Source organism: Rattus rattus, chromosome 4 (assembly GCF_011064425.1).
Source record: "Rattus rattus isolate New Zealand chromosome 4, Rrattus_CSIRO_v1, whole genome shotgun sequence".
NCBI classification, from domain to species: domain Eukaryota; kingdom Metazoa; phylum Chordata; class Mammalia; order Rodentia; family Muridae; genus Rattus; species Rattus rattus.
In genome coordinates, this window is record NC_046157.1 from 30406926 (window position 1) to 30417890 (window position 10965).

The 10965-nt window shown below is 42.0% G+C and overlaps 1 protein-coding gene across 1 annotated transcript in view; it reads right to left on the reverse strand.

Moving 5' to 3' along the window:
* The window catches only part of Tmprss7 (transmembrane serine protease 7), a 34762-nt gene extending 24068 nt beyond the window's left edge, over positions 1-10694 (reverse strand). The window contains exons 1-5 of the mRNA XM_032900251.1: positions 10585-10694; positions 7899-8106; positions 3794-3924; positions 2134-2201; positions 877-1070 (exon numbers count right to left, since the gene is read on the reverse strand). Of these exons, the coding sequence (XP_032756142.1) occupies positions 877-1070; positions 2134-2201; positions 3794-3924; positions 7899-8106; positions 10585-10632 (649 nt within the window). The 5' untranslated portion in view covers positions 10633-10694. The remainder of the gene's footprint in view (positions 1-876; positions 1071-2133; positions 2202-3793; positions 3925-7898; positions 8107-10584) is intronic.
* Between the last annotated feature and the right edge of the window lie 271 nt (positions 10695-10965).

A 10965-nucleotide genomic window follows, 5' to 3' on the forward strand; every position in this document is an offset into this window, starting at 1 on the left:
TGACACTTGCATTTAGCACAGGTGTATAACACAACCTTTATGGTGGTATTTTCCACACTAAACACAAATGCGTGAAAGCCTTTAAAGATGGAGTTCATTTTCACATGCTTGGGCTCGTTTTTCTCACACACAAAAGTCTTGACCCCACCTTAACCTCCAAAGGCTCAATAAACAAAGACCCAGGAGCCACCAAAGTGGCTTAGCAGATGAAGGCTGTTGATGCCCATCCTGGTGACTGAACTTAATACTTACAGGATAGGAGAGAATCGGCTCCCATAGGTTGGCCTATACAAATGTGCCATAGTATGTACACACGCACAATTAAAAATATACTTGTGATAAAATCTTCATGACCACCACGTCTCTTTCCCCCTTCTTGTACACTCGCTTCCTCTTTCCATGCTGTACAATGCCTTCCCTTCACTGGACGCTCACATGACCTTTCTTTTATTTCCCCTCTTTACTTTGCCCATGAAAGCCTTTTAATATTTGCCACTTTGTCCGGAGACCAAACTCAACATTCTGTCTCCAGCAACAACAACAGGACAAAAGCGAAGATAAGCCAAACTTCAGTGAAATTCTTCTGCTCTCGAACTTTCTTCCTTAGGGACATAGTCTGAAGGAGGCTCAGCTCAATAACGGCATGAAGGGACACACTTTACTAAATATAATTCTGCACCTACTTGTTCACAATTCTCCTTTTCAATCATACTGGGTATAACATTAAAGAATTCCCTTCAGCAACAATCGCTCCAATGGCCAGCTAATCCTCTGCTCCTGGGATCGTGGAAGTCTCTACCACAATGTTAACAGTGATAATGTGAGTATCAGAGGTGATGTTGAAGAATGCTTCAAGGAGAATTACCCAACAATCACCATTTAATACCACAGAGTCCATATCCACGGCCAGACCCTGCAAGCTCCCCACAGAGGTGCGGTTTATGATACTGGTTTGGATGGAGTCCTTCAAGATGGCTGCCACACATTCCTCACAGAAGATGTGGCCCTTGGCATGGGGCATGACAAACACAATCCAAAAGTGGACCAGGAGACCGCCTTTGTTGTTACTGCTATAGTGAAAAGAGAGAGAAAGAGAGAGTAATGTTTGAGGCTACGTTGTAGAATGCAGACATTCCCAGGAAGTTCGAAACTGACAGATACCAGGACACAGAGCCCGCCCTTTAAATGAACCTAACAGCCTTCCGTAGGTTGTCTTTCAACCTATTACAAAGATTTGAAAGAGGAAATGCCACGCTATGTGTGTTCTAATCACTGTGCTGGATTCAAATCTGGAAGCATTACTGCACAGCTGGATCTCCAGAGACATTCTCCTAAGGATTTCCAAGCAGTAGTCACTACCCATTGCAAATAAGGGCAATTCAGTTCTGTATCTCGACTTGTCTCCACCCAGCGTTAAGTCTGCTTTGTCCAACTGACCTGCTAACATTCCACTTCTGCAGATGAGAAAATTCAGGACAAGCATAGTACAAAACTCACACAGCTGATATGCAGTGGAGCCAGAAACAGAGTTCACTTTTCTTTTCAAACTGACCACAGAGTCTACACTTCTAGTGGTGCAAATACAACATGCTTTACGGTACAGGCATATGCTGGTGCTCTGTAGTAAATAACTTTGGAAATGGAAGTTGAGGAAAACAAACAATTTGAATTCCTCCAAGGCTTCACTATGCTCCTGGGGGTTATGAGTCTCTCCAGCTACACTGGGGGTAGGAGAAACGTTATTGTGGTATACAGAGCACATTTTTTTCTAAGAAATTATTATTTTTCTGTTGAGATTCCTTTTTTCTTCTCAGACAATATCTAGTGGCCAGTTTTTCACTGAAAAAATATTTTGAAAAGTAGTGGCCTGTACCTTATTCTTGTCACCACCATCCACCCACCACAGTGGCCACATTTGTGGCCATTTTCCCTAATGTGACTGAAATCCAAATTCCATCTAGGTAGAGGAAGGCAGACTTGGTAAATTTACAACAGACTTGGTGAGATAGCACCGAACAGACAGTTGGGTCACTAGTTTTGCTAATAGGGATATTCACCACCAACAAATTATTTCTGATTTGGGAAATATGTTGCAAGGCCGGTAAGAATTTCAGAATTAGGAACATACATTACCTGACATCTGCAACCACAGACTGCTTATAAAATTTGGAGAAAGCAGATGTTGTATAAACAAGGTTTACCTGAAAATGAAGAGATTATCTTAACTCTTTCAAGCTTTTCTTAGGGTCACATTCTAACAGCTAGTAGAGGGGAAAGCAGGCCTCACACAGAAGGCTTCTCTCTCCAAACCCAGACATTATCTCTTGATTTTAATTAAATCCTCATTTCTGAAGCAGTTTTCAGAATTGTCAGTTACTCTTACCCATTTTTGTCATCCAGTTTAACATCTGGCTTCTTTCTATTACCAATACTAGGTTTTTTCCATAGTTAAAAAATCAAACTCATTTATCTACAGCTTCCCACGGAAGATAAATTCCATTATTAGCCACAAGGCGGCGCATGGCGCCCATAGCCGGGCCAACTGTCCTCAGACCAGCTGATCCAAAACGCAAAGGAAACCTTTTTCAATCAACACGCCTTCCTTGTCCTCACTTAGCTTTCCTAAAGCTAAACTCGTTCTCTTCTCCAAAAACACCCACGTAAGTGCCCAAATCTGAAAAATGCTATAATAGTGTGGGAAAATAACATAAAGATTATATAAAGTTTAAAGCAACCATGCAACACACACACACACACTCACACACACACACACACACACAGGCTCGCGCATACTGTTTAAACCTGCTGGGCCTCCAGTGGTTTGGTTTGGATTCTCCCTGCCTGCCTAGTATTCATAATTTAAGGCATAACCGGTGCATTTATACTCGAGGTGAAGGATTTCCAGTCGTAGCTATTGGCAGTCAATAAGAAGTGACCTGACCGTGGCTGTCACTTTCAAACCCCTTCTCATTTCTTGCTGCAGTGAGGTCATTGGCAACCCCTCTGCATTGCTGCAGAAGTCCAAGTTAGCAGAAGCCTTCCCATTGTCCCTCTGTGCCAGGAGCCCTGAATAGACTTTTCTCCTAGATGCTTTTAGAGACTCATCTGTGGGAGTGAGTGAAGATGTGCATAATTCATGACAGTTTTGATCTTGTATTTATGTATAATGTAAAAAAAATAACTAGAGAACAGCTTAAACGCCCAATAAAAAGGGATTTGTTAACTTTGGGACCTTTAACACTTGCTTTTAAGAGAACATTGGCTTGCATAGGAAGCATAAAAGTCAATGTTAAGAGAAAAAATATCACGCTATAACAATAACTTCTCATACCCCAATATCACAGTGACCTCATGCCGTTGTAGGCCAGAATCAGAGCTTTTTCTCTGGAAGTGAGATTGAAAAACCGAGGATTTCCTTTTTAATACTTTTCCAAATTTTAGTAATTCTACAGTATTTATTATTTGAATAAAAAGCACATTTTTTTTTAAGTAAAGAGATGGCTGGTGCCAGACTGAAATTAATATGTGGAAATCACAAAATTAATCGGTACGTTTGAACTTCAGACCTGGAGGCTATTTTAAAGATCCCACGATGGCCTTTATTTCAACAGAAGTTGAAAGGACCATCTGAATGGGATTGTATTTTACAGTGAAGTTTCCTTCCAACAGCTTTCTTTCTGAACCCTATCTTCTATTTCCTAAACCCAGTGAGCCGGACATTGAAGAAACCCACCCCCTCCCAACCCCCGCTCCTGTGGTCTCCACCCACTTGCCCCTGCACCCGCAGCCTTACCACTTGCTGTACCGTCTTTGCCATGGAGAGAAATTCCCTAGACTCCTTCTGCCGGTACTCGGGGAGAAACTCAATGTTGGTGATGCGGAACATTCCAACAAAATAAAAGGCGTCTTTGCTGTCTGTCTTACCTGCAAAACAAGAGAGAAGGCAGTGAGGTTGGACAGCTACGCCATGTTAGCAGGAGTCTCCTAAAATGATTTTATCTTAGGCCAATAGGGACTTTAGAACATATCATAATCTGTAAAACTCAAAAATAAACTTAGTGGTATCTTTTTCCATCAGCAGCCAATCAGCATAGCTCTCTCTCACCACGATCTACTCATCTGCTACTGGTAGATAGTTACAGGCAAGGTTTAAAGGTAAAAGCTACATTTCTTGGCGTTTATTCTGGTGTCTCTAGAGGGTTAAGCACATACACAGTTCTCATGGGCTCCAGGTCTACAAGCTGTAAAGTAGTACGGGGCGTGCACCATCACAGTCTGGGCTACAGTTAGCATGTGAAGAAAGAGGGAGGAAACCTCCTGACTGGAGCTTCCGCTGAGCTACTGGCTGACTCGTGTGCCTAATATTCAGTAACGAGGCCACTCTTCTTACTCCACACAACATATGGAGCAGTTGTCCTTACCAGTGTGGCCTTCAGCTCGGCATGGGGTCACTCCTACTCAAATCTGCTCTGGGAACTGTAAGACTAGGGTTCTTGGCTGTGAACTTTGCTGACAGATGGACAGAGACAAGGCTGGCTGTATCTGCATGGGCTCAGGAGAAAAAGGAAGTAGCTGGGGGGAATTAGAGTCTAGCCTTCTCGCACACCCGACCCTCCCAATGCTGGGTGTTGAACACGTGGTCGGCAAGCACTATAGCACTGGGCCAGAGTCTCCTCTTTGTTTCTAAGGTCTCTCCCTTGTCGCTACTTCTTAAGGATGTGTTTTGATTTTATTAATTGATTATATATTTATTTATATAGTTATGGATTCGTGCATTTACTGTCATGCTGGGAATCAAAACTCATGACCCTGCACATGGAGTGTGCACTCTCCACTGAGCTACACTCCTCCCCTCCGTTGGTCTTTTAAGACAGTCTCACCAGGACCGTGCAGGCTGTCCGTGAACTTTCAGTCTTCCTAACTTTGTCTCTCAAGTGCTAGAACTGCAGTCCTGTGCTGCCATGACAGGCTTCTCACAGGGCTTTGCCTTCCCTTCCCTGCGGTTGTCACCCCTGGGCAGCAGTCTTAAGCTCTCTGAGGGAATGCACAGTAAACCAAGCGTTTTATCAACTCCCAATGTAGTGAAGTCCTTGAATTACCTTTGGGCCTCAAGACATTTGGTGGAGAAGAAAAAAGAGGGGAGAAGTAGCAGAAATAGAGGAAGAAAATATCTTCTGGCCAGCAAAAGGCCATCTATCAGGTGAAGCTAAACAAAGATGGTTGGGTATAAAAGATGGAGAGGCAGGAATCCACCCTCTCGTGAGGTCTACCTGGGGTCACTCGGGTCAAAGCAAAGAAGTGAGGCTGTGGAAGGATGGGGAACCAAGGGTAAGGGCAGAGAACCTGGTGTGGGGGTATGGCAGTGGGGTAGGGGGTTGATCTTCTCTTTGTTATTTTTTGATCATTGGGTTCCTGGCCTTGGCAGAATGTCTTATCCATCTGTACAGTACCACACTAAATCTCACACTTAAAACTAGTAATTACTTCTGTCTTTGTTTTTCCAGGGAGATCCTTCTTAGGTATTTTATTATTGTTGTTGTTGTTGTTATTGTTGTTATTATTATTATTATTATCTCACACATCCTTCTCTGATCAGTATGTACTCGGGGCAGAACAGCAGCAAGGCAAAGATGATCAATTTAGCATCAAATCCAGTTACGTAAAATTTAGCTCATCCCAGTGCACAAATCCCTGTTGGTTTCCTTGAGTAACCGTCTGCCTTACTACTTATGGTCACCTTCTATAACCAAACTGTATATGTCAGAACTAGCCTGCTTTCTATTAAACAGTTCGTGCTTATCAAACAAGCTCTCCTTGGTTCTCTATGACTGTTTCCATTAAATGAACATCTCTGGCTTTTATACAAATAAGTTACTTCTGTATAATGTTTTCCCAAAACATTAAGTGCAGGGTATTGCAAACACGACAGCTGGGGTGCAAGGAAAGCATGGGATATAAGTGCTCTGTGTGCATACAAAGTGTGCTGCTTTCATTGCCCATTGTCTGAACTAACTCTACCATCCTATAATCTCCTTGGATTCAGAGATGGTATCTGGTTTACCAATCTGTCCCGTGCCTATCCCAGAAGTCAACTCACACTGGCATTCCCACAATGTATGAGGTGAACATTCAGAAGCCGGTTCTGCAGGCATTGTCTCAATTCCATCTCTAGGTCCATTGTGTGCCACTCTTCAATAACTACAAAATAACCACTTAAGGATGAAAAAGACAATCCCCTCCTTCTTGGGTAACCAACCCGTGGGCTTTTCAAAAGTAGAAAATGCATTAGTTAAGTTTCTAAAGATTGCCTTGGTGCTAAGATTTAGCAGAATAAATTATTGAGGATGAACTTATAAGGATAAGTGAGTGACTTAAGCCACTCTAAAACATTCATGGATTCTTTGCCTAGAATCCTCTTGTCTTATGATCACATTCTAATATCCTTGAAAGCAGATCGAGGCAAGCAAGCTGCTTCTCTATGCATAGCATTTCTGAGACCAAATGTGTGGGGTTTTGTCTCCTCACCAAGCAACACTCCAATTCTCTGCAGATGGCAATGGGTATCTGATGACTTCATGTAGCTTTGCAAAAGTTAATCCCTCCTTCCCATAATGATGCTCTGGTCTCAGATCAACTACAAGTGGTATACCTCTAAGCAGTCCATGCTGCTTCTACAAATCAGGAGGTCCCATAATCCCCCCAACTGTGACAATTTGTTATGCTAGTTCGTTTCATTATTATTACTCAGTATTTATGGATTCTGATTAATAATATTATAAAGAGCACAGATGAACCATTAGGTGAACTGGTTCATTAGGGTGAAACCTGTATGTATCTGAACTAAGAAACTTCTGTCTCTGTGGAGCTAAAACACAGCTCCTCCCAGCAAATACACCAACTCAAGTGTTCTGAACCCTGATTCGTAGGTGTTTTTGTGGATGTCCTATTATGAAGGCATGATTGATTAAGTCATTAACCACTGATGATTAAGCTTAATTTCCAGTTTCTCTTTCTGATGTGGTCTAGATTTGGAAGATGCAGCCTGGCAGTGCCATATTGGTTCCTCTTTCTTTCTAGGCACTTCCAGGTACCAATCGTCTTATTAATATTAGAAAACCAAGACAAAAAAAGCAATATTCTTAGAAGCTCTGTGTTAGCAACTAAGAACTAGAACTTGACAAAATATTATAACAAAATATGTTCCCATCTACTATTATTGAGGATGTTCTAAGAATGTCAGAAGCCCCATATCAAACATCAGGGACTGAGATCACATGTATGTATTCACATATGTGCTACTATGTGCATTTTTTATTAAATGAATTATGCATGTGAGAAAGCCAATACAAGTCAACCAAGTTACTAGGTTGAATTAGTAAGTGTTTTGTAGGAAAAAAACAGAGTTTAGTTTGTCACATGTATCCCAGAGGATCAATCAGATTGACAAAAACATAGTCACAGGGGCAAAAACAAAACTGGAAGACAAAGATGTTTATATGAAAGAAAACTCAGAGAGGTGGAAATTTCAGGTTGCCTAGTAACAGGCTGTGGGTGGAAGGCAGAAATGAAGCAGCTTAGTGTTCCATTCATCTCCTAAAAGCTACAAATGCATGGCATTTATGAGCCAGTCAACTCCTCCTGGGCATTCTCTTCAGCTCCTCCCTTCCCATCCCTCCTCCCTCCTCCTCTTCCCACCCATGAAAAAAAATAATGGTGATAAAGAAGAAATGGCAGACAACTTGGTGGCTTTCCCCCTTAAAGTCTCAATTCCGTCTTTCCAAACAGTGTGTCTATCTGGGACAGAGGGACAATCTACCAGAAGAGACCAGAGATTGGTTACGCCTGCTGATTTAGGCAGGACCTGCCCCAACCCCAAAGGAACTTAAATGTTCACTTACTGATATAGAGCCATAGAAGTGTCCAGGCTGTGACTGCCAGGATGAATAAAAACACTGTGAAGAGAATGATCTTATTTTGAACATTCCAAAAGGGAGCCCTCTTCTTAGGCTGCTTGCGGGGCCTGGCTTTGCCAATGGGTTTTCGAGGTAGTCTTCTCCCTGGTAGCTTCCCTGGGACACTGACCACCTGGATGGAGATGTTGGATATCTTTTCAAAAGAGAAAAAAAAAAGACAAATCATTGATTCGAAATAATCCCAAGCATAAGTGGAATGACTTGTGCAGGAGACCCCGGTGCTAAACGGCCTATCAGTCAAGCTATCCATGTAAGTGCAATGAGAGGCTTTTAATTAGGTACAGTATGCAGCTCAGAAAATCTAGACATTAGGGCGGGCAAACAAAAATAGCTCGGTGAGTAAAGGCGCTTGCTAACAAACCCAATGACTGAGTTTGATTCCCCTAAGCCAATGGTTCTCAACCTTCCTAATGCTGCAACCCTTTAAACGGTTCCTCGTGTTGTGGTGAAGATCTGTATTAAACCATAAAATTGTTTTCATTGCCATGTCCTAACTGTAATTTCACTACTGTTGTAAATCATAATGTAAATAAATATTTGTGTTTCCTGATCGTCTTAGGCCACCCCTGTGAAAGGGTCATTGGATGACAAATGGGTAGAGATTCCCAGGTGAACCACTGCCCTAATCCTAGAAGGTGAGAAGGAATGAACAATTCTTGAGAGTTATTCTTTGACCACACATGCGCGCGCGCGCGCGCGCACACACACACACACACACACACACACACACACACAGAGAGAGAGAGAGAGACACACACACACACATACACATGCCCATTCTTATACGTAAAAAGAGAAGAAAAAACTAGATAGTGTGCCAGCTACAAAGCATACCTCCCAGCACTCCAGCCCTATTGAAAGACACTATTGAGCAGAGGCCTGACTGCATAGGGCCAAGCCGACAAAGATATCTGAGAGTTGGGAAGTAAGAAAAGAAGTATGACTTACAGATACCTGAGTTGACCTCATCATCTTTTGTATATTTCTTTTGGCACGTTAATTTGTTTTTAATTTGAACGTCAGAAGGAATTGGGTTTGTGGAAGGATTTGGTTCATGAGACACAACCTTCCTGTGCAGTTCGAACTGCCCTTAAACTCACAATTCTCCTGCCTCAGTGCCCTGGGTGTTGCGATGACAAGAACGTTCTGCCATGCCCAGATGTTTATGGCTTTTAAAGGCTTGTATTATTCTGCTTCTCTCCTGTATTTTCGTTATTTCTGTCTGGTCTCAAAATTGAAAATAAGCATACATGCAAGTTTCTCACATAAATATATTGGTTTCCTCATTGTAACTTCCTGACTGAGCTGGGGAAACAAACTAAAGAGATGCGATTATTTTTGCTGGCCTGGAGGACAGAACGCCGACACTGTCGTTTGGTTGTTGACAGCCACTAAACTGGTTGGTGACTCAGTTTCTCAATCAAATAAAAGCTTCATTCTAAACTAAAGCAAAAAATGAAGCAGATGACTCATCACCAGGTAAAATTGCCAGTTTATGGGGTTGGGGATTTAGCTCAGTGGTAGAGCGCTTGCTTAGGAAGCACAAGGCCCTGGGTTACAACCCCAGCCACGAAAAAAAAAAAGAAAGAAAAAAAAAAATAAAAAAATAAAAAATTGCCAGTTTATGGGCATTTGGTTGCTTGAAAAGGGGGGAAATGCATTATTTAGCTGTTTCCTCTCCACCTCTTTTATTTTCTCCTCTACCTTTTGTCATTTGACGCTGTCAATTCTTTAATAATGCATGTGAGAGTTTAGCTTCTTAGACAAAGAGATTTATACATGTCAGGGTAACTAAACTCCAGTGATGAAATAACTTTTAAACACACATTCTTTTAACAGCAGCATTCTAGGGGGAAAAATCAAAAAACAAAACAAACAAACAAACAAAACAAAGCAAAACAAAACGACAATCATGAAGACATTAATTGTCTTGACATTGCTGTTACCCTTGCCTCATCCTCTCACCCTCTTCCTCCTTCTTCGCATCCAACAACCACATTTTCCAGTCTTTAATCCTGCCAATTAATGTGATAATATGGGGCCAAGAACACTTTGCATTATTCATGACGCCCTCATTCTCTTTGCCAAACATCCTTGTCAACCCTTGGAAGGAAAAGCTGCGTGTATCATTCATGGTGAAACTGAACTAGACAGACTTCATTTGATGTGGGATCTTGAAAGGGTGAGTTTGTTCTTCTGGAAAGAAAACCAGCCTCTGTGGGATGAGTTAAGTGTGGAGTCATAGCTACTTTCAAGCATGACTCCAAAGGAGTGAAAGAAGTGTAAGGAAATGCTGGCACATATAGAATGCCAAGGCCCAAGTCAGCTCTTTAAGTACCAGAACACATTATAGGCAGTCTCAGCTAGCACTACTCATTAAATTTTAAAGTGGAATTTACGTAGAGATCAGTACAATCTCCCTGAACTTTTCTAAAAACAGTATTAACCAATGACCAACTACAGTCCTTTTAAACAAGCTCACATTCTAAAAACCTATTACATACTGCAAAAATGATATTTGTCTTCTTTGTGTTTACAGACACCTGGATTCATTTCACTAACAGTACGTAGTGTTCACGGGAGAGTTGAGGGCTTCCCAACAATTACTTACTTTGAGGTCTGAGGACTTGCAGGAAGGATCACTTTTTTCCTTGTCCATTTCCCGTCTTCTGTGTGTGACCACGTAGGGAAGTCTGCAGGCCGCATTCACTCACCACCTCCCATGCTAGCTTGAGAAGAATGGAGAGGCAGTTACCGTGTTCAGCTAGCTTACAGTGGAATGGAGTCAGCTTACCACCCAGGTCCAGTTCAGAAACTGAAGCTGTCTGCTTCATTGTAAAGTTAAAGGGACCTAGCATGCAGCATCTCCCTGACGATGATAGATTTCTGAATGTAGCTTTATGATGGACCAAGGGCTCAGTTCCCTACCAGAAATGCAATCCATCAGTCCAAACATATTGAGAACTCTTACTAAGACTGAGTTAACCAAGCA